General features: G+C 44.9%; 1 protein-coding gene across 3 annotated transcripts; it reads right to left on the reverse strand.

Annotated features, from left to right (window-relative positions):
- Positions 1-648: 648 nt before the first annotated feature.
- Tm6sf1 (transmembrane 6 superfamily member 1) lies at positions 649-23,931 on the reverse strand. Of its 3 annotated transcripts, none has more exons than XM_027407541.2 (10): positions 23,840-23,931; positions 20,025-20,128; positions 17,110-17,207; positions 14,164-14,267; positions 11,808-11,890; positions 10,725-10,846; positions 8,411-8,515; positions 6,743-6,835; positions 6,476-6,595; positions 649-855 (listed from the first exon to the last, which is right to left on the reverse strand). In XM_027407541.2, exons 1-10 carry the CDS (start codon positions 23,929-23,931, stop codon positions 664-666), a joined length of 1,113 nt encoding a protein of 370 aa, XP_027263342.1. In that variant the 3' UTR covers positions 649-663. The 3 variants fall into 3 exon arrangements, with proteins under 3 accessions (XP_027263342.1, XP_035298306.1, XP_035298307.1); XM_035442415.1 differs by having other exon boundaries at positions 11,808-11,899; XM_035442416.1 differs by lacking the exon at positions 6,743-6,835.
- Positions 23,932-24,784: the final 853 nt, after the last annotated feature.

Below are 24,784 nucleotides of genomic sequence, written 5' to 3' on the forward strand. Positions count from 1 at the left end.
TTAATAATGTTTGTTTTCATAAAACACCAAAAATAATTTTATTGAAAGTATACACAGAAACACAAGAGAAATATTACTATCCACCAATAAAACAAGTGTTCATTTAGGGCTAATAATAAAGTTGATTTGTGTCATCTTAGCTATTTAAATTCACAATAGAGGTTTTGATAGCATGTTTTTAAAACAGCCATAAGTAATATACTTTCCTTATGAAGACATTTCAAGCAACTTAAAAATACAATGATCTGGCATTTATATTAAGGTTGTCAATGATTCATACATTTCATATGAAGAAGTTATTTCTCCAACCTGTAATTGCTGTTTTGAATTATTTTATATGCATAGTGAATATGGTTAGTCACATCTGAGTAGTTTCATTTTTATGCTATTTGTAGGCACTAGAGTTGTAATTTTCACACATAATATGTGCAATGTTAAAATCCATGGTCACATTCACAGAAAATTTTTGATATATTTCATTAAACAAGCTGTTTCTCAACTTCAATTTCCCTTCAAAAATGAGAATATACCCATACAATACCAGTATTTTTCATTCACACATACATTGTAGAGAAAGAATCTGTATTCTTGTGAGCATCATGGAAGGGAATGAAGTAGAACACCAGTTCCATGTAACAGGGTCAGAGAGAACATGAGGTATATTTATTCCACCTTTTCATCTGCCTTTATTCTTATGAAGAACTCGGGATTGTAGGTACAGCGGTAGGCCAAGAGCTGAGGAAGAACTCCATATGCTATGTTTAATGCTAAAAAAAGGATTTTCGCTTCTTCAGGGACTCTGTAGACATAAGCAGTTCTAGCATGAAGGGAAGCACCAATGTGAGAAAACTGAGCCTGTTTATATTAAAACAAACAAAAGAGTAAGCATGAGATCTGTTCACTTGGATTAATGATGAATTCTGGGTGACTCATTCAGACTATATGCCCTCAAAAGCAAAATACCTTCAGATAATCCATTCTTAATATACAGTCTTTGACTAAATTTAAGGTCATTCTTTATAAAAAACTATTCAGATAATGTATCCTATTTAAAGTGTGGTTTTATCATTCCAGTTGTGTTTTTTTAACCTATCCAGTGCCCAATACCAAACATTACTAATTTGAATTCTAGGAACATTATGTGGTGGACACTCAGCTAAGTCTCACAAATTGGGCTCCAATTAAAAATGAAGTTGAGTTTAAAAGCTAAACTGTAGTTAGTATAATGAGCTACTTAAAGAGAAGCATTGGGGGTCTCAGTGTTGTTGGGCTGACTGACTACTAGAAGCCAGAGCCCAGAGCCCCATAATCATGTAGTTTTGTTTATTTGTGTATTTGATTTTGTGCAACTTAATAGCACTATGGTTGTTTGTAAGACACACTTGTCAATAGCTTGACTGTGGAGAACAGTATGATTATAAAATGACATATATGTACACAGGCAACCTTTTTAAGTCAGACTGAAATCTACTTATAATCATGAGGGGTCAGCATAATCCAAGTTTGAGAGCAGAAAGGCAAGGGCCTCTCTGTTTATATACATAGACTCTATTCAGAATGTGCCTGTTGAGTTTTACTTGGCTCGTTTGTTCTTAGTACTTTTCATAAGCACAGAGAAAAACTATTAGAAAAGTAATACAGGCATAGCAGGATTAAAAACCAAGAAAATATTTTCTCAGAAAACCTGTGTTACTATAAAATGTAAACTCCAAGTCTACATTTTTATGTTTGGCTGAAATTCAATTTACACATGAATAAAGACTGAGAATTTAAATGTAATAAGTAGTAAATTATTAGTATACTATGATCAAAGTGAAAGATAAAGAGTACTATAGTCTAAAGAGGTGGAAGTAACAAGAATGAATCACTAAAGAATTTGTTTTTAATGTATTTGTTACCTTACATTTCCTACATTAATTGTGCTAAGTGATTAACAGATAAAAGTGCTACTTAGCATTTGATTTGACCTTGACCAGAAAAGGGCAAGCTTTTATAAACAGCATGTTTAGGAATTTGTATCAATGGCAGATATTTTAATGGGCTACAATTTATAAATTACTGATATATTCTGGATACCTCCAATATGTTTTTGCTACTCTAGAGATGAAAATTAAATTCCTGTGGTGTGTTGACCAGGACCAACAAATGGATTACCTGCATTGTGATCCATAGGCACTTAGAGGACTCTGCCCTCAGACACACCTCCCTAGGGCAGATAGATGGCCAAAGGCCCAGCAAATGTTTGCATCTCAGGGCTATACAGACAAAAGACCTTGAGAATAAAGGGCACTTTGGAGACTGCCTTGAGGAGCTGCGGTTGTGGACAGTCTGGGAACTCTGAACAAAAACTTGGCTCCTGACACTATTTTTCTCTAGGTCCTACTTTAAATAGCTGTTTATCTGAATTAATAACAATTTTCTTCTGGACTAGAGGCCAGTTTTGAACTCTGGTTTTGTCAGATTTGTGAGTTTAGTGATTCTATCCCTATAGATTATGTGTACATCATAAAACAACCAGAAAAATACCATCCATAGTTTCCAAGAATAACATGAGCAGTTGTGTGTATTTGTGTAGACAAGCCTGCCTGAAAGGTCAGTGATTCTGTGGGCCCTTTCCTGCACTAAACAGTGCAGCTAATACCTCATTTTCATGAACAGTAAGGTCATGGCAACATTAAAAAATGATTTGTGTCCTTAGATTAGATTGTACGCCTACTGGGCAGATACTGTGTCTAATGTTTTGTGTGACACCTATCACATTGTTAGAGTTCAATAAACGTTCAACAACAATGGTCTTGTGACTGTCAGAATACAAAAGAGTCTTTAAAGCATTTCTCTAGTAGTAGGCCATTCTACTCAAAATGATTAACAAGGAGTGAAGATTGTAACAGTCCTTACCAAAGGGTGTGTGCATGTGAGAAAAGAATCCTTTGGCCAGTCGTCTGCCACTCCTGGTACTGCACAAGGGTGTGCTTGTGGCAGCCAACCTAGTGGGCTCCCAACTGTAGTTTCCTCTAGTGTTAAGTTCTCAGGATTCGGGTACAAGAAAAACCACATCACCTGAGGAAGCTACCTTCCCCAAACACATACTGTTAAGGAGTGCTCAGCACACTTGCTTCCCTACATGGCCTGTGGAGCTCAGCCTGGGAACTGTACCAGGGCCAAGTGAGTGAGTGCAGTGCTGCCGAATTTGCATCTCGATTATAACTACAATATTCAGTGATGTGGCTGACATCCCTAGTCATTTCCCTTTGACTTAATTCTAAGTTTCTACCTTGCAGAAATACAAAACAATTGATTTTTTTGTCAGATTGAATGTTTAGAATGTAAAATGAGGTCATGAAAGTAAGCAAACGCTAAGTAATAGCTTCCTTTCCTGATAGAGAAAATTGGGAACGGATGACCCTATTCTAATCCCTCTCCTCCCTAATCACAATCCTGGCTCCAAAAAGAAGTGAGTCTTACATGTGCACATGAATGTTAGAGGGTAAAACCTGTAGGTGTTGGGACAAAGCCCTATCTTAGTCTCTATAATACAAGTAAATAATCCAAAACTGTTATTTTAGGGTTTTCTGAGTAACAGTGTAGAAAATTATAACACTGACTTTAGAAACCACATGGCTACATTGGATTATTGCTCCACCACAAGCTAAGTAACAAGGCCCACCTAGGTGGGGGCATGGGTAGACATACAAAACTAAATACTAAATACCTGCTCATGATCAGGCACTCTGTTGACAACCTGGGCTCCTTGTTGACCTTTTAACTCTATCAGATAAGCATGTAAGAAAGTCAAAGGTGCTTGGTAAAGCACCAGAAGTGGGTGGCAGAAGCATTTATATTAGTAGCCTAGTTGTCCAGTAGCCAGTTGTCTTCCTAAAACTTTAAGATATTCCTTAAAGGTTTCTGTGAAGGAAAAACATGAAACTTAATTCCTTAAGATCAAGCTCTACTGCCGGGCAGTGGTGGCGTACGACTTTAGTCCCAGCACTAGGGAGGCAGAGGCAAGTGGATCTCTGAGTTGGAGGCCAGCTTGGCCTACAGAGTGAGTTCTAAGATAAGCTCCAAAGCTACAGAGAAACCCTGTCTCCAAAAAAAAAATCAGCCTATACCACTCATGGCCATACACCCAAATCATCCTACATGTTACTATAGCCATAACTGGTCCAGGAAAGTCAAAGTAAACTTTTCAGATGGACCTGTAGATCCCTGTATAGCCAAGAGTGGAGGAGGCAGTGAGCTGGAGGGATGTCACCTGACTAAGTCCCCCCCCCCAGTGGATGTCGGGTTACATAATGCCCACTAGATTCCTGTCCCTAAGCCTTTGCCTACTTTTTTTTAAAGATCATTATATGTGAGATACACTTTGGTTAAATTGTAGAATTAATCTCAGTAAGGGAGGCATTTTCTCAATTCTTTCTGGGAATCTATACCAATAATTATAAACAGGAGTCACATAGCTTTTACATGTCAGACACTATCATTAGCAATTTATGCAGGACTCTGTTTAATCCTCATCAACTTTACAGAAAAAATGGTGATCAAGAGAAGTAAAGTAACAGTGGTCATTGAACTAACTAGTGACATCAAGGAGCTTGAATCAGCTCTTGCTGTTAATCATATTAACTATATTAACTCAGGTCTTTGATTTTTTTTCATTTTCCATGATTCTAACAACATGCAGTCGGCCATTGGCATCCAAGGAGGATTGGTTTCAGGACCTTTGACGTCCCATATATGTCAGAATCCTTGGCAAGTCCCTTGCATCCTATGTATATCTTTCTGCATGTCTTACATTAGATGACTTACAGTACCAAACAGTACAAATGCAGTGTAAGCCATTCTGTGTCCTTTAGGGAATAAGAAAACGTCTACTTTTTGTTCAGTACTGATAACCATCATGAGCCTCACATACTTCTCTTAAGCTGGTTGAGTCTGCACATAACTAAGAATTGACTATACTTCACTTCATGGAAAACATTAGCAAGTGAATTGATAAGGTCTGCCATACTTCTCAAGTTATGCTTACAACTTTAGTCCTATGACAAGCACTGTGTATAGAGATATTAAGCCCCCAATGGAACTTGACCTAAAATATAGCCTGATTTTTATTTTTAAGTGTTTGACTGGGCTTCTACTTTGTGAAGAGATTTGTTAGGTTCCTAACACAGCCTGAAATCAAGGACCCAAATCATCCAGTGTATCTTGCAATGACCTAAGAAATTTTGAATTTTTTTTTTTTTTTTTTTTTTTGCCTATTCTGGTCTCCACAAGCACAAGGTACACAAATGGTGTATAGATACACAGGCAGACAAAACACCCATATACATTAAGATTCCAGGTTTTTTGGCTTAAGCTGGTGGATGCAAGCTAAGGCTATTGACATTGACAGAGACAATAGGCAACAGGAGAGATGGGAAGGACCAAGAGTCCTATTTTTAGTCTCCGACATGCTACCTGGGCTACAAAGCAAGACTGTATCAAACAGGAAAATATGTTTTCTTTTATAGACTGACACTTTGCAGATGTACTTAAAAACTCAAGTGTGAAAAAAAAAACTCAAGTGTGCCTGTTTCCATTACAAAGGTGCTGCTTTCATTTTACTTCAGAAGTTTCTCAAAGTGCCTCAGAAAATCTGTTGCAATGGTGAAATGGTTAAGTTTGGAATCAAATTTAGGGGTCAGCAATCAGGGCTGAAGAAACTGGTTACCAGGTTATACTAGCTATCAAAAGATGAGGAAATAAAAGCCCAAGCCAAGGCCTTGAGGATTGGGTGGAGATTTAGAGGCTGACAAAGGAGAGCAAAGTAGCTAAGCATTTCACCAGGAATATTTCTTCTGCAGGTTCTATCTCTTTTTCTATGACTATTCTAAATAAGTCCCTCAGGAGGGATTTAACCCACTGATTCTATAAATACTGTATTTTCAACACTGAATTCTGGGGCTTTCTGCCATCGTGGTTACTGTACCATGACTGTAGTTGCTATGCTTTGCTTCTGAGTGGGCCCCACTCTGATTTCCAGGTCAGTGTTGCCTTCATTAAACACCTGCTGTCGGTCAGGGACTTGGCAAGGCGCCAAGGTGAGGGATTGAAGGGCAGGCTCAGCTTTTTAGAAACAGAATTTACACTAAACTAGCTCCTTGGTTCTGTTGAGTATTGTGTAGCAGAGCTCTGGACTCTGCATTTAGATAGAATAGGTAACTTATGAGTACAGCTTTCAACGCTTACCAGTAGCCATAATGTTCATAGATTGGGAAGCAATTCTATAACACAGCAGTGCCACTTGCTACTTTTGTGAACCTAATTTCACTAGATAACTACATCTATCAGGTAGTATCATTAGTAAGTGTGTCTGTCTGTCTGCCAATGAACTAGAAAACTCCTACTCACATTGAGCAGAGACAGGTTTCATAATTCTAATGACAGCTAGGTTACTAGAGAACTTTCTCAAGAGGGAATATTCTTATCTGAGTACCTGGGCTATCCCTCCAGCATGGACCAGTGTTATGTCGGGCATCCATGAACATCCTGGAACCACTAAGCCGTAAAGTGCAATCACAAAGTAAGGAACAGAATAGAACATGTACGCCAGCATCTGTGTAACAAAGAAATGAGCAAGTTAACAGCTTGACCTTAACAAAAAGCAAAAACATGAAGCATTTTCAAAGATAAATGCTAATTCCTATTCCTATGTAGACAACTCATTAACTTTAGAAAAACTTAGACTTTGTAACTACTTGACCTGAATTTTAGGGTAAGCAGCAGGGTCCTTTAGGTAGGGTTCTTGAAACTGTGTGTAGAGTCGGCAGAGCTCAGCTGGGCAATCCAAAGCAATCTAAGGACAAAATGAGTTCGTTATAAATAGTCTTGTCTGGGTATTGGGTTTGCTGATGAGGTTGTGTGGCAGCTTCAGTCATAGGCTGCTTCAGTTCTCAACATCAATTGTGAGTCTTTACAGACTCATCAGTGACAGCAAAAACAAATATTCAGACTAGGTTGACAGTGGAGCATTGTTCTGGGGACTCTGATATTCACAGCTTCAGCATCTAGGTTTAGTGAATCAAAGCACAGCTCTTGGTATAGATGACCAGTTCCATGTGGAATAGCTAGCCAACTAGTCTTTACCAGAAGAAAAATAACACTTTGTACCAAATTAATCATACTATGCTTTGTAAGATTGAGAACTAGCATCTCTCTCCAGTGCCTCACAGCATCTTGCCTTTGGAAGCAATAAGGGATGACTTGAAAGCAGGGTCCTCCTGTGAAGCCCCTCCTGTCCACTTTGGAAAAGAGCAGAGAGCAGATTGCATCCCTGCAGAGTACACTCTAGTCCACAGAATGGATTTTGGCACACCACTGAGACACTCCTCCCTCAGGCACCATTCCTCATATCCTTGGCCACAAATGAAATGTTCCACCTAGATGACAATGTATATTACAGGCTAGCAGTAGAGTTGGACCTTTGCCCAGATGCTCATCTGGGAAAGCCGCACTCAACACACATGCACACATCTTTGTCAGGGGCAAGTGAAAGGGCATGGAAGGATACGTAGTGTTGAACTTGGGAATTAGTACGAGCCAACCAAAGAACAAGTTCCATGGCTTGTTCTCAACTTGTGCAACAGCAGCAAGTTAGGAATAGCTGGTAATTGTTTCAGATGAATATGATTAGCAAATCATTCTTAGTAGAATATTTCTTCTAAGAATAAACTAGAAAGTTGGGTCATTGTGAAGGATCACTGATGAATGAAGACTAACAAAAATTGTTCATTGAGCACTTCCTTTGTACAAGGTCCTGTACCAAGAGGCTAGTCACTAATCTTCAAAATGATATAAGGTAGATACTAGTAGTTCACAGAGAAGAAAAGGTCAGAGAGATGGGCATTTTTCTAAGGCACAGCTAGCAAATGGCTAGCCTTCCCCACAGCTGCATAGGGAAAACCTATGTCCAAAAGCAAACAACAAACAAAAAGGGATAAAGGCCCAAGAGAAAAAACAAAAACTCATGAGCCCTTCATGCTATCCTACCCCAAACCTGAGCCTAATTTTGCATTATCCTTAGCGGTGAGAAATTCGCATGACCCTGAAGAGGTGAGCACTGTTACTCAGGGACAGCTTGATCCTATCACCCCTACGTGGATGTTCTAAGCCACAACTGTATTGAGGTCTTAGGGTATCACCCTGACCAAAAGAGGAGTTTGTCAGTTTGATTTCACACACACACACACACACACACACACACACACTATACATCTATATATACATACACACATTGCATACACACTATACATACATATACACACACATTGCATTACGTACACACTAAGCGTCTATACATACATACTACATTGCATACACACACACTTTTTTCCTGTTTGGAATAGTATATTGTTTTTGATGTTATGCTTACCAAGCCTCTGAACAGGCAAAATCCAGTTGCCAAGAAAAGACACACAACCAATATTAAGTCAAATGGTCTTCTCAGAAGAGCCTTTGCTTGGGCTTCTTGAAGAACCTAAAATAGAGTTTGTTGCTGGAGAACAATCCCAAAGCCAGGGACAAGTCTGCAACACTAAATTCCAAGAAGATTAATAATGAGTCTGGAAGATGCACAATTCACATCATAGACCACTGACCACTGAACCTCACGAGTATCTTTCCCTCTAGTGCATCACCTCTTCCATGAAATGGAGGTACTGAGCCAGGTGATTTGAGGCCCTTCCAGCTCTAAGTCCATATTTTTTTCTTGAAACTAGATGTTTATGATTATAAAAGTAAGCTACATGCATTTCAAAAACGAAATTTTAAAATGTGAATCATAAGTTGCCGCACTACTGTTAATAGTTGACACACATTCCCAGTGATGTATGGTTTTATTTGTTGGTTGATCAGCTGGTTGGTTGGTTGGTTGGCTGGGTGGCTGGTTGCTTGGTTACTTGGTTTTCTGAGACAGGATCTCAATTGTGTGGCTGAAACAGACCTGGAACTCCCTGTGTAGTTCAGGTTGACCTCAAATTCATGATTATCCCGCATCCTACTCCCAAGTACTAGGATTAGATTTCATGTGTACCACCACGCCTGACTCATATGTATGTGTATATATATGTATATATGTGTATATATGTTCTGTATATTCATATGTAAATATATATATATCACATACAACCTTTTTTGCAAAACTAGAATTTAGAACATAAACAGTTTTGCATCTTCATTGAATAACTGCCTGTGAGTACATCCTCACTTGATTAAAATTGAAAACACCTTAGAGACACCATACTTGTCCTTCCACTGCAAGACACTGGGGCATTTTTCCACTGTAACAATGTTAAGGAAAGTGGCTCTGCACAGAAATCTCTGCGGAGTGTCTGTGATGACTGTCTCAGGACAGGCCCCTGATGTGGAAATGGGTTGGAAACAGAGTGATCCTGGAGTTGTTGGGTTTTGTTTGTTCTGAGTGTGGTTTCTAACAACACCGTTTAACAACGCCCATATCTATGCTTTACCATTCAAGTAACAACACAAATGGGTCTGTGTGTCTTGTTATGCAAACACTGTTCACACACTGACACGAAGCCCTTACAAAGCAGTAGAGCCAGGACTAGGGTTACAGTTTACTCTTTCTTTTTAATGTCCACTTCAAAGAGATGTACGAGTGTAGCTGCTGCTGGCCTGAGTTTACACAGCAGTATCTAAATATTTACAAATTAACTTCGTGTAAATTATAATGTACATAGAGTGAGAAATAAACCTCAGTGTGGTGGAGTGGTTGTTCAGGACACTGGTGGCCATGTATTCAACCCCATCACTCCCCTAAAAAGGTATTTTAGTGACTTCTAAGAATAATTTTGGCCAGACATGGTGGCGCATGCTTTTAATGCCAGTCCTCAAGAGACAGAGACAGGTGGATCCCTGTGATTTTGAGGCCAACCTGGACTACATAGAGGGTTTGAGGTCAGCTAGGGAGGGCTACATAGTAAGACCCTGCCTCAAAAATAAATATTTTAAAATAAAGATAGTTTTGTAAGTTGAGTAATCATGTTCTAACTGGTAGTTTGTTCTCATATGTCTGATAAATTTAAAGGACCCTAACCAAAGATCTCATATATATTCTCAAGAGAAAGAAATTACTCTCAAAAAAAAAAAAAGAAAGAAAGAAAAAGAAATCACTCTCTTAGAAATGAAGACTTAAAAGCAAACCTGCAGGGCTAGCCTTGCTTCATTCTAACCACCTCAGCGGTGAATGGAAGGAGAGGAGTCTTGGGAGTGCTTCTGTAGCCAGTGTCCTGGGGCCTCCATCCTCTGGGATCAGACCCTATGGACCTCATGCATTACCTTGAACACCTGAGCAGTAAATGATATTACTGAAAGAAGCATCAGGTGCTAGCTTGCACAAAGGCCATTGACAACCCAGGCAAACCATATGCTGGGAACTTTACCTGTCACACTAACAGAAGGGTGACAAGAGCCAAGGGATATCCCCAAAGTGCAATAGAAGCAGATTGGTTCAGACAGAAGCAGACCATCTGCCACTTTAACGAAGATGCTAGCAAATGCCAAGCTATCAACACAATCCTATGGATTGAATGCCCCAAATGTTCTGTCCTCAAAGGAGATGGGAGCCCCAAGAGTCTGAGAACATGTAAGAGGTGCCAGCAGCCAAAGTGGAGCCTGAGTTTACACACCAGTATCGGGTTGGTTACATCTAAGTGTAATAAAATTACCTTTGATGGATAATTATAGTTTTCTGGTGGCTGATTATAGATTCTGAAGCCAGCCCAGACGGGAAGACATGTATATGGTATGCTTAAGAAGAATGCAGGACAAATCCGTGTTCCGTATTTTCCTATTTAAAAGTGAGAGGAAAAGATAATTAAAAGTCTGTTGGTGCATAGCCAAACACAGTAATATCTAAGCTACCTCCCACCTTAAACCACCTAAAATTTTGCTATGAACCAGGCAATATTTTTATTAGATAAGACAGAAATCAAATCATTAACTGTCTCTTAACAGTGATGTCCTATTTACAATATTAAAAACTATATTAATACATATATCCTAATTTTCTGCATGTCTAAATGGCTTCTTTTACTTCAGCATGGAAGAATCTTTTATTTCTGGGTGCATTTGCTATAAGTTCTCACAGCGTGAGAGAAATGGCATATAATACAAAGAGCTGCAAACAGGATCCATGTATTAAATGCTGGTTGCTTAACTAGCTGTTCAGTACACACTTCTGAAAATGACTCCAAAACACTTCTTAAAAGATGAGCACACACAGTACAAGACTGATCCAGACCCCTGAACATGGATGTCAATAAGGAGGCCTCTGTACTCCAGGGAGCCTCTGGTGGTGGATTAGTATTTTTCCCTGGTGCAAGAAGGGACTTTGAGAGCCCATCCCACGTGAAGGGTTACACTCTGGCCCTGGACACATGGGGAAGGGCCCAGGACCAGCACAGGAAGATTTGGTGGACTTTGCAGAGCCCCTTTGAGGGCCCTACCCTGCCTGGGGAGTGGTGGGTGGATGGAGGGGGGTGGGAGGAGGGATGGGGGTGAGGGGAGGGAGAGGAAAAAGGGACTTACATGTGAAACAAGCTGGTTCCCTAACTGGAACTAATAAATAAATTTAAAAAAAAAAGATGAGCACACAGAGGGGGATAGAAATAACTTTGCAAAAATAGTTTTAACAAGCTTGGAATCTATTAAAAAGCTTAAAAACAACTTTTCTATCTAAAAAACCCATTATTGCAAAGAACAAAAAATGGCAACAACAAAAGCATTGCTGTTAAAATAGGGTTTCTTACCTACAATGTTTCCAGGCACAAAAACCACAATGCTCATTATAATGGATCCAACCCAGTATAGGCCAATGGTTCTGTAGCTTTCCCTACAACAAAATGTTTTGATTCAGTGTGCTTGTCTTAGGATACAAAAGGCAACCCTCAGAATTATCTTTCATTCTAGTTATGGGAGTCCATAAATAGAAACTCACTGAATCAAATGATAAGCACAGGGAACCCTGACAATCAAGGACCACTTCCATATGTGACACAGTACAGAACCTTCTTTGTGGGTCTGTGCACTCATGTATGCAAATGTGTAGTATATGTATATGCACATGTATGTGTAAGCCTGTCCATGTGCATGCTTGTAGAGACAGGAGGCTGTGTTGGGTTCCTTTCTCAATCACCCTCCACCTTATTTTTTTGAGACAGGGTTTCTCACTGAGCCTAGAGCTCTAGCCAACTCAGCTACACTTGCTGGAAGGACTGTCTTTTCTCCAGGTACAAGTCCTCACAATTTACTATGTGGGTGCTGGGGATTGAACTTGGGTCCTCATGCAGCAAGCACTTTACTGACTGAGCTATCACCCAGTCCCCTTGGTGTCCTTTTAAGTAGGAAATCATGCTTTCTACACAACACACATTGACCTGTGACATAGTCTTTGCTGATTAGGAATGTATTTCCATATTGCATATAGAAGAAAAAAAGTTGAGAGATTGCAGTTTAGGATGTAAAGTGGACTTTCTGTGGCAACACAGAGTGTGGACTAAAGCCCCAGAGGTGACAGGTCCCTGTGTTCTAAAGGGGCTGCTCTAATCTCAATGGTGGCCAATGTCCCTTCAACTGATAACCCAGAAACGACTCCACACTAGAGGCTGAGAGGAATCTAAAAGGAGGGTCCAGTGTGGAGAGCACTATGTTTTCTGCTCTGCTGTGGGCCCCAACCCAAATGGAGCAACCCACCAGGGCAATGCTTAATCCCGAAATGCCACAGGAAGATAGATAAGGATAAGCTGGTGTCCTGGAGAAGACAATGAGGGGAGGGCAGGACAGCTCATGGGGCTGCACTGTAGCCTCCCAGGGAGCAGAACTGAAAGACCTTCTCTCTCTCAGGACCACACAGAGGCTAGGAAGCTGAAACTGTCTGTGAAAAGTTCATAGCCAAGACTGCCTTCTAGAGCCATGGGAACCATGGTGGACAAGGAGTGAGAATTCAGCCAGAGGTGCTGGTTACTTCTGCAGGTGATGTGGGCATGCAGGTTTCTGCCACAGGCGGGAGTCCCCCATGTGAGCTGTGAGATACAGCTAGCATGTCACAGCAGAGAGTCCTGGTACCCCAAAAAACTACAACCATCACAAAGTCTTCCCTCATTTCTTTAAAGACAGAGACGTGCTCCCAGAGGAGCCAGCCACAAAGAATTGAGGGGTATGATCAAACCCCAAGTCAGTACAATTCCCCAAGCCCTGGAGCAACACCTGAACTTGAGGAGAAACTGAACTGAATGAGATGGAACTTTGAATTACAATGTGCTGGACTTTGAGCCCTAACATTGAGGGGATGAAGAGATGGCTCAGCGGAAAAGGCGCTTCCTGCAGGAGCATGAAAACCCAAGTTCATATCTCTAGCACCCACATGAAAAGCCAGGCTGGTGATATGCCTCTGTAACTTCAGCATCAGGTAAGGGCAGGGACAAAGGTGCTTGGTGACCAGCCAGCACTGCCAAAACAGTGAGCTCTGGCTGGGTTCAGCGAGAGACTGTATCTCAAAAACTAAGGGGGTGAGCCAATGAGATGGCTCAGTGGGTAAAGGCACTGCTAAGCCTGCCAGCCTAAGTTAGGTCTCCAGGTTCCACATGGTGGAAGGAGAGACCCCATCCCTGTGAATTGTCCTTTGACCTCCACATACCTACCAGAAAACACCCATTCACACACACACACACACACACACACACACACACACACACACACACACACACACACACACACACAGTGAGAGTTTATTGTTGATGTCATGTGTTTGTTCTTGTTGAGTCAGGCTCGCGCTGTGCAGCCCAGGCCTGGAACTCACTCTGTAGACCATGCTGGCCTGCAACTCGGAGATCCGCATACACCATCATGCCAAGGGAGACTGTCCTTATGAAAACATAAGCAGAAACCTAAGAGACAGACCACTCTGCCTGAGCTGCCACCAAGGTAGAGGGACAACTCAAAGGGATTTGTTAAAATGACAGTGATACAAAGAAAATAAAGCTTTGTCCAACTCCTAGACCATTCCTGTCCTGGCATACACGTGTGTACTGGCCTCTAAATGTGTTTTCTCTACATACCCCTTATCAGTTGCAAAGGTGCACACACACACCAGGAGAGCTAACTTACTCCCATGCTATGGCAGCCACCATCACCAGGTACATCAGGTAGTGAACAGAGCCATCCCAGTAGCAGATCATGTGTCCATAGGCTGTGTTCAGATACGGTTCACCCTAAGGAGAGCATTAAGAAGATTTCCATTTTAAGGAAGACACACCTTTAAATGCAAGACAACAGACTTGTATTGCAAATAAAACAACAGAACTAAGTGGTGTTTGTTCACTGAGCTGAAACCGCTTCCACACAGTTGGTAGGACTGCGAAAATACAACTTTACCCTGGGGCAGCCAAAACCAGGATCTGCCATGGTGTCAAATAGGAGAGTCCCTAACAAACTGGCATTTGGCTGCTCAACAAAGGTTTGTACAACAACACAAAAGCATTAGGTGGCTGTGTGTGCAATCCCAGCCAACTGGAGCAAGGCCAAACTTGTGTCTGCAAGCACTTGACCCTGACCAGAAGGGTGGCCCAGGAAGGCCCTGTTCACTGGTGCCACCTGCTGACCTTAACCAGTCAAGCTGATCTTGTGGTGGGCTGGGCATGGGGAGTTGCCCATGTCCAATTCCACACACAGCTTATACCTGCCCTTTAGTCGACCTCCCCGACAGGCTTGTGGGCTGGTCGGGCCTGTCTGTCTGCAGAGGAGAAAACATCTTTCAAAGCTTCAAGACTTGCCTGAGGTCACATAGCTACTAAGGAGTAGTAGCACATGCATCACCCTCAAGAGCCATGCTCTGAGCTATTTTTAGTTTCATGAACACAAGATTGTAGGATGAACTATGTATGTTTCCCTTTCCCAGGTAGTTGTGTTTCGGGGGCTCATCAGACATGGATTCTTCAATGTTGTCTTCTTTCTTCCTTCCCCTAGAACCATGCACTTCCAGAGGTGTCTTCCTAATATGCTCGCAGTCCTTTAACTAGGAGAGGTCTGAAACTGTATCAACCAGCCATGAGACATTCTATGGAACTTTGTGGCTCCACTCATGCAAGGACATCAGCCGCCACCACCCCCAAAAAGCCACACCCAAACTTCTAGCTCTATGCCTGGCCACTGCCTTTTTCTCATACCCATGGTGCTCTGACTGCATAATTCCAGCTGATTTCATGCTGCAGCCATTCCTGCCTACACACTCAGCTCTGAAAGCCAGCGCTGGCCTCTTTGGGGAGCTTGACAGACACCCATGAGCCCTTCAAAGCCACCTGAACTCCTTCAAGTCATCTGCTCCTGCCTTCAGCCAAGCCCTTCCTGACTTCTGCATACCCAGCTCAGCCAGCTCTGAGCTGGCTCTTCAATGCAGTCTTTGGACAAATCTCACTAATGTTATGTCCATGCTGCCACTTTAGGTGGCCTTCCCTGTCCATCACAGTGTAGGTCAGGCCTTCAGAGTCACTCATAGAGCCACTGCTACATTTCCAAATGGGCACCCCACCTGTCCCTGCTCACCACCTACCACACTCCAGCTGCAATGCAAGACACATGCAGCCCCCCATACACACACATACTTCCTGAAAGCCTGCAGGTCAAAGCCCCATCTCTTCCACTAGGCCCCCAGATCTTCCCACTGTTACACCCCAGCTTCCTTGCTTGTACCTACTTCCCAAATTCTTGCCAACCCCACTGGGTTGATATCCTCTCTCCTGAAGGTCCCTCCTCTGGGTCCATTGGCCCCCTCCCCAGGCTTCCCTCTGCCTCTGTCTGCCCACCACTGCCCATCAACCCCTACAGAAGCAACTCTCTTCTCCGACTTGAAGTATCAACTCTATTTGGGTGACTCCTGAATCTCGCTGACAGAGCCACTCCTCAGAAGTCCAGACCTGCTCAGCCCTGCCAGCTGGGGCACTAGTAGATGTCCCTTGAGCACCCAAAACTCTACATGTCCCCGGATGAACTCAGCATTACCCTGCAAACACTCCTGGGGAGACAGGCACTACTAGGCCTCCTTTCCAGACCTTTGCCCATGCTGTCTCTTCACCCTGGAAGGCCTTTCCCTTCCTGTGCCATATAGAGGTATGTGTGGTCCTCTCCCATGACCACTCTGAAATGCTATGGAAATACTAGCAACTCAAAGAGGACTTCCTGGACATTCCCAGAGCCCATTCATCTGTGCTGAGAGTGTACCTCTGTTGTCATACCCAGGGCAGTGCCATCCTCCTTCACATTAGACAGTAAACTCCGGAAGGCAAGAAACAGAATTGGATTCATGACTCTCTACAGAATATCACTCCTCAAGCCTCTGACTTGTAACACCAGCATTCTAACAAACACCCAAACAGGAATTAGGATACCACCCGGGCCTTCCTCTCCATCACCCCCAACTAGACCCCAAATCCCATTCAAAATCCCTGAAACTCGCTTTCTCTCTGTTTGTCCTTCACTGCCTCTGGGCAACTTCTTGCCCTTGTTGGCCTTGCAGAAGCCACCTTACAGATAGGATATCACACTTCATGGCATGATCCCCATACCCACAGGCTTGCCTTCTTCTTTGGCTCAAATTATATATATATATATATATATATATATATATATATATATATTATATATATGTGTGGTCCCATACTGCAGCCCAGTCTAGCCTGGAACTCACCATGTTTTCAGACTGCCCTCAAACTTGCAGCAATCCTTCTGCCTTAGCCTCCCAAATACTGAAAAAAATTACGGGTATACTAGACGTTGGTACCTGAGATGTTTAAGACTGATTTGGGATCTCTGGGCTTATAATCCAGTAATAGAAACCCAAATACTAAATTCATTTGCAGTTCTTCACTTAAAGGAAAAACAGTTCTGGAGTGAAGGAGGTGTGGCAAAGAAAGAGCGGTCTCCGGCCTTCTGTGTTCTGTGCCTGGCTTGTCATGTGCCTGCTTAGACTGGATGAGGTGACTGGATGAGGAGAACACTCCGACAGCAGCCTGTATTTAAGCCACCAGGTCATGATGCAACCCTCGAGCAACTCCGTACCTCTCTCAGGTAATGTGTCATAAACCCATCAATGATGCCATCTTGCTCCAAGCCTATGATGAGGTTCACCACGCTGGTAAATCCGAACACCGCATACACTGGAACAAAGGAAAATGAATGTCACAGGAGACAACAAGGATGGGGCATCCACCAGCCATCATGGAGCATTGCTCAGGTTTTCCCAGAAAATGCTGGGGCATTACCACACAGACAAGCAGACAGCACCTACCGCACACCAGCTGGACATTTACCTGTCTCCATGACTTCCCTGTACTTACCCAAGGCGCTCACTGAGGCAACTCATGTCAGAGACAGAGAATTATGTTGTCCCAGAAGATTCTTCCAGACTACCTCTACCATCCTCACTCCCTTCTCGTGAAATCCACAGCCCGTCTGAGCAGCAGGAGCCATGGCAGTAATCAAACAGCCAGATGGGTCATCTTAGTATGGCATGCACACCAACTAAGAGTATGTCCAACATTATTAGCTAGTCCTCCCTGGAGGTCCTCAAGACAGGTAGGTGGCTGTTGTGCAAGTGACAGTCAACAATTTAAGAAAAGGGCAGCCACTTTTTTGTTTGTTTGTTGCTTTGGTTTTGTTTCTTGTATTTCTTTTTTGTTTGTTTGTTTGTTTGTTTGTTTTTCAAGACAGGGTTTCTCTGTGTGGCCCTGGCTGTCCTGGAACTCTCTCTGTAGACCAGACTGGTCTCAGACTTGGAAATCTGCCTGTTTCTGTCTCCTGAGTGCTGGTATTAAAGGCGTGCACCACTACTGCCCACCAAAAGGCACACGAGGTGCTGGAAAGACGGCTCAGAGGTTAAGAGCACTGACTGCTCTTCCAAAGGACCAAGGTTCAATTCCCAGCACCCATGTGGTGACTTACAACTGTCTTTAACTTCAGTTCTAGGGGACCTGACACCCTCACACAGATATTCACGAAAGCAAAACACCAATGCACATAAAATAAATGCATTATAAAAAATGCCCATGAGATGAGACAGCTGAAGAGGCCCATGAGGCCCATGGATACTTCCTGCTGATTAGCACTTTGATTCCCAGGTGGGTGTGTAATCCACTAGCAGCTGGTGACACCCATGGAGGGTCAGATTCTGTCTTAGAAGTGACAAAGATATAGTCCCTGCCTCCTGGTAGGTGAGGAAACTAATCCAGGGCTCAACCCCAAGGCTCAAGGGTCCTTAAAGCTGGAACAGAACCAAGGACTCAAAGATGGGGGGATGATATATCAGTGTGGGCTTCCTGGGTGGGGAGGAAGTGGAAGGATAGACAGAATTAGAAGAATGTTCTGGGACCAGATCAAAGCCGGTAGGGTGGGGGACATCAATAAGGACCTCCCTGAAGTCAGAGAGGCACACGACAGGCTTGATATTTCTCTAAACCTCAGTTCCGTGTGTGTGTGTGTGTGTGTGTGTGTGTGTGTGTGTGTGTGTGTGTGTGTGTGCAAACAGAGAAACTGGTCATTTATAATTCCCTCTCCTCCTTTGCCAAGGCTCACAGTGCTCAGAGAATGCTTCCCATGCCTTTGATGAGGGCACGCAGCCTGCTCTGACCTTAGGATGTAGCTGGAAGTGACAAGGGTCAACTCTAAGCAAGGCGTTGGGGACACACTTTCCTTATTTTAGCCCTCTGTGTATGCTTTGGGGAACTATGAACAGACAAGAGCACAGTACTAAATCTACCCACAGCCTGGAACAGGGCATCTCCCCAACGCACAGGCCAGTGAGCAAGGAAAATAGACACTCATTGCTAGAGACACAGAGATGTAAGGTATGTTTGACATCAGTAGAAACATAATGAATAAATACCCAACCTTGTGGCCCCAGGAAGTACCACAAGACCAGTTACAGCTTTGCCTGAGGCAGCATGTGTAATGAAAGGGGTCCGGTGTTGTTCTCCATGACCCTGACTACTTTTCTGGCATCTCTAGCTAGGCAAGTGGATAGATATTTATTATGAGTATTAAAATAAAACTTTTAAAAGGCTCAGAGCCTTGCCAGGCACATGATGTGCTCAACCAATGGCTTTTTTGTCTGTTATTTAATATACATGTTTATCTGTCAGGTGCTGATCAAAGTCTCTAACAAATGCTAATGTTGCCGGGTGTTGGTGGCGCATGCCTTTAATCCAGCACTTGGGAGGCAGAGGCAGGTGGATCTCTGTGAGTTCGAGACCAGCCTTGTCTACAAGAGTTAGTTCCAGGACAGCCTCCAAAGCCACAGAGAAACCCTGTCTCAAAAAATCAAAAAACAAAACAAAACAAAACAAAACAAAAAAAACCAAATGCTAATGTTTGACCAGCTCCCTGTGGTATTATTTTCCTCTTTAGACAAATGTGTAGACCAGCATTCTCAACCTGTGGGTCACAATCCCCGATATGCAACAGGAGTTGTATATCAGATATCCTGCATATCAGATATTTATATTATGATTCACAAGTAGCAAAATTACAGTTATGAAGTAGCAACAAAAAATAATCTTATGGTTGGAGGCCACCACAGCATGAGGAACTGTATTAAAGAGTGGAAGCATTAGGAAGGTTGAGAACCACTGGTGTAGATTGAGACAGGGTAAATTCAATCCCCCAGGCCAGCAGCCAGCTGAAGGCAGAGAGCCCAGCCTGGAGGCTGAGGTAAGAGCATGCTGGGGGCTCAACAGGGTGCCTGGAGGAGGCCCGCCTGGCCCTGCCAGTCACTGTCTAACAGAACTCTATTTAGAAAGTGGACACCATAGCTTTATAGGGGAGCTTAGAGAGAAGGGCCTTGTCCTGAACAGTCCTACACTTCCAGTTTCTGTCAGTCAGGGGCCCAGAACAGTCACAGCCCAGAAGGAATATGTACCCACTGCCAGAGAGAATACAAATCCTTTCCCTCTGAGGAGTCTACCTACCAGCCTACCTACCGTAGAACAGAGGGTCCCGAGGTGGTTTTCTTTTGACAAGGACCCGAGCCAAAAGGGCCACCAGGAGCAGGATGAGGGCAGCAACCCCAACAATGGTCCAGGAACTGTAAAAACCAAAGCAGGGAGGTGGTCACTAATCACAATAAACACAATGGTGCCTGGAATTTCCTGGCTATTGAAGGCTATTGCTCCCTGTGCTGCAGGAGGCTCCTGGAAGCCAGCCTCAATTCTGCCACTAAAAAGTTTCTGCAGTTTGTCTATAGCATGTTGGCCTCTCTGGGTCACAACCTCATAACACTCACAGACCAGAACCCAGGTCCCTCATTCATTTCTCCTTCCCACCTGTGCCTGTTTCTTCCCTACCCTCTCTTATCCCTAAAATGGCTGCAGCCCCACTGCCTCCACCTCCTGTTTCTCTAACCCTTCGCCCTGGAAGCTAACAGGCCTAACCGCTAAGTCTGCCACCTCCCCTGGGCCAGCCATAAACCCTCAGACTGAGCCTCAGTATGATTGCACAAGCCCTCCTGAGAGAGACCTTTAGTTCGAAGTGCGCTTCCCTGTGTGGTAGGCACTGCTGCTGGCCTTATGAGACTCCAGATGAACAAGAGAGGCCTCTGTCTACATGGAGGTGCTTACCTCCATGAGCTCTGAACTCTGCTTGCCGTAAGGGCACGCCAGCCCTACAGAGACACCCGGATTGCCAACACCAGCAGGGCTTCCGATTCTGGACAAATACCCACGTGGCCCTTTCTGTCAGCTATAATACCATCAGCCCTCCACTGCCACTCAGAGATGCTACAAGTAGCGGTCCTCAGCAGGGACACCTCCACATCATGGCCTAAACACTGGGATCTTCAGATAATCTTCAACACATACCTCTTGGGAAAGAGGAAACAATGGTGGAGAGAGGAAAGGGGGATGAATGGATGGAAGGAGAGATGACAGACAGGTGAATGAATGGTGGGTGGATAAGAGACACGGATGATGGATGGAGGGGTGGTAGATGAAAGACTGGATGGGTACATGGAGGAATTTTATAGTATGTAGAGAAGGAGACTGGTCTGTATGTTGGGAAATTTCTGATACCTCACACCAGTAGATTCTCCAGGCGCTTTACAAAGGTCCAAAGCAGAGGGAGGAGAAGCAGCCATGGCTCATAAGCATGATGCTGCTCTAAGATACCCAGGGAGGAGAGAAGCAGGTGGGTGAGCCACATGACAGTGTGTGAGCCTAGAGGCAGGTGCTGGTCAGCAGACATCCCTATCCCTGGACACCAATGGCTGAGCTCACAACCAGCCTGGGTTCTGATCAAGTATGACAGGCAGCATGAATTAGTTCAGGGTGTCCTCTCATGTTCTCTACCTCTGAGGTAGGAAGACAAGTGAAGAGAAACTGGGGCAGTAGGTCATTTCTGCCTCCTAGCTCTGTTCCTGGAGAACCTCTGGGGAAAACAACACATGCCCAAGGCAGGTAGAAACAGGTCTAACTGGGACTCCAGGTGATGGGTGGAGGGAACTTTGAATAAGCCATGGGTTGTTAATCTTGAGTGGTAGAAGTTACTCTTTGATGAATCAATCCTCTGGGCTGCCTTACAGCCCTTTCTAGGCTGCTCCCCCAGCAAACACCAGGCTAGCCCTCCCTCCCCACCCCTCCTTCCCTAGCTATCGCATACCCCAGAACACCTGCAAGGTTCTGTCTCCAGATCTCACCATAACTGAACATATGTGGGTGCATGTGAGAGACCCCCTAACCTCTTCCTGACCCTTCAATCTATCTGATCATCCTATTTCTCAGAGTTTCATAAAGGCCTTGGGAAACAGAAGCTCAAGTCGTGAAAGACGAGTGTAACTGAAAGCCTGTTTGCTGCACACACGGCTGAGCAGAGCAGTACCCAGATGAGCAGCAGCCTGGGAAGGTGAGCTCTGGCCACAGAAAGGAACTCTGTGGGGAAAGTGAGCCATGAGTCTCAGGGGGCTCAAAGGAGAAATGTCTGATTTGGAGGGAGGGAGGACCCACAAATGAAGAAGGGGCAGTTTCATTTATGCAGCGCCATCAAGTTAAGTGTGTCATCAGCAATCAGCGATGGGGAGCAAGGAAGAAGGAATGGCCACAGAGACAAGAAGGTGGAGCAGATGTTAAAAAATCAAAGAAAGTTGATGCTCTGGGGGGCGGGGAGCTGAGGCTCAGAGATGTGGGGGGTGCTCAGAGAGGAGGGAGTCTTTGCCACTGTCTGTGCCGGAGGAAGCCAGTGCCAGGAGAACTCATAGGAGGGTACAGACACTAGAGTAGCCCTGTGGCTTACCAAGAAGGGGACAGGAGGAAGAAGAAGAAAGGGAACAACTATGAGGGAGGTATTATAGACTGCTGGGTTTATGTTATAGGAGGATGGGGAGGCAATTCACTCCAAGACTCAGCACTGATCAGTAGCACACAGAGATATGCCATCAAGTCCTCACCACCACCACCAGCACTCCCTAGCCAGCTCTTCCAGCAAATACCTGCCTGTCACAACCACTTCCTTCCCCTACCATGCACACCCCCCACCATGCTCACAAAGTTCTGCCCCCAGATCTTGCCATAGCTGAGGCATCCCTGTCTCCAAAAAACCTTGTCAGGCTACTACCCACTTCCTAGTCACCTTGTTTTGTTGTCCTCATTGCATGCTATTTTCTGTTAATGTGCCTATTGATGTCTATTTTAATTCATGGCTCCTCAGACACTCCTAGGCTGTTCTCAGCTAGTTCTCAACTTCTGCAAGAGATCCAAGCACAGAGGGGTGTTCAATAAGTATTCACTGAGCTGCTCATGGTACTACTATAGGAGCCAAGGTCCCTATGCACTCTATCGACAGGCACAAAACATCTGGCTGCCCAGAGCCACTGCTTCAGGAGATGCACTAAAGGTGGGGTTGGTCCAAGGGCAGATGCAGCCTGTGCCTAAGATAGCTTCTCAGTGCTCAAGTGGTTACAGCAATGAGAGATAGTCCACTGACTGTGTACACACTCTGCTAGCAGTCTGGACGTCTGGTGGGGCTTGCAGGGTATAGACTGATGCAATTTCCTTAGTACCAACTGCTGTGGAAAACATAGAAGGTTACTTCCTCCTCCAGCAGACAGCAACCAACCTAAGCAGGGCCGCCTTTGGAGCCTTACCACTGACCACCGAGGAGCTGGTCAGTCAGTAATGCCTTTGGAGAAGTGGGAGGCCAGACTGGGACCCAGAGTCCTTACAGACTCCTTCGGCTCCACCCATTTCCTTATCATGGAACCACCGTGCCTTTGCCCCAGGCCAGCATCCAACCTCTATTCCTTTCACAGCTCCTCTCCACAAAGTTCTCACAAGATCCTTAGGGTGCAAATACTGTCCATTTGACAGACCACAACACAAAAGCCAGGTCACCTCGTTACTAACTGCAAAGTCAGGCCCAGAGAAACAGGGCTATTTCTTCTAGTCTCTCACAACAGTTTCTAGGGAAAGAAAAAAAGGGGGTAAGTATGTGAAAGTCCATACATGGAAAACGATCCTATCAAATAAGCCAGGCTCGTGCCTTCCGTGTTGCTCTGAACCCTATGGTGTCCGAGAGCCGCGGAAGCAGGAGAATTGCGATATTGACCCCAGTAAACCCTGCTACCCACTCAGAACCAGCAAAGAGCAGGCGCCCAGCCCTCAGACCTTGAACTGCCCTAGCCTAAAGGAGGACCCAGGGCCAGGTGACCTGGCTGTCTCTCTCATGCCGCCGGCATCGAGTTCCTGGACGCGACCCCAGTCCCGTGGAAAAGTTGCAGGCGCTTGTCGACCCGCTCATGTTCACTCACTCGTGCTGGGCCGCCAGGTGGTTGAAGATGTAGGTGACCGGGATGGCTGAGAGGGACAGCACGAACACCCCGGTGGCTGCAGAGGCACTCATCGCCGCGCCGCCTGGTCGCTTGCTCTTCACCGCATCGCGCCCGGGTGCCCCCTCCCCAGCTTCCGGCGGCGCCGCGCCCCTCGCCGCTGCCCTTCCAGGCGCCCCCTTGCTGCGTCCTCTCCGCGCCTCCCGGTCGCCCGCAGCAGCCCCGCGCGCTCAGTGGCACCACCGAGTGCTCTAGGGCCGCGGTACGATCCAGAGAGGCGTCCCCGCCCGATTCCTACTAGCAAATGCGGGGGTTCAGAGGCCGCCGCGAGGAGACAAGTGCCCCGGGACGCTTGCTCTCTGGGAAAAGGAGTGGCCGGGTGAAGGACGCGGGTCACAGCCTGGAGCTGGGCATCCTCGAGCTGGAGCGGCGCTGGGCTGAGCCAAGGGCCAGCAGAGGGTGGAGCCAGACCCGAGGGTGTCAGAGCTTGCATGCCAGCGAGATCCGTTCAGAGACCCACAGGGACAGATGCTGCAGGAACCTTGGTACCTCCCCGCTCTCCCACCATCCCCCAAGCAGCCATAAACGGCCCGCAACCAAGGATCTTGTACCCAGTGGAAATATTTGGTTTCCACCCTGGCTACCCGCTCACCAGCCCTTGACCTTGATCAAGTTACTGAAGCATTCTGTATCTTTTCTCTCTCTGAAATGGGGATAGCCTGCTCCATCGTATGATTGTGAAAATTACAGGGTTAACAAGTGTGAAGTGCTTGCCCTGCATTGCTCAGCACACCAGTGGGTCTGTCTCCTGCTCCCTTTCCTTTTTGTAGCAGGACTGACCCTCAGAGGAACACCCTGGTGTAGGACCCAGGGGCAGCATTCATTTTTTGCCTATAAGTGTTCTTGTAGGCCAGGTCAAGAACTACA

This window comes from Cricetulus griseus, chromosome 3, assembly GCF_003668045.3.
Source record: "Cricetulus griseus strain 17A/GY chromosome 3, alternate assembly CriGri-PICRH-1.0, whole genome shotgun sequence".
Taxonomy (NCBI): Eukaryota; Metazoa; Chordata; class Mammalia; order Rodentia; family Cricetidae; genus Cricetulus; species Cricetulus griseus.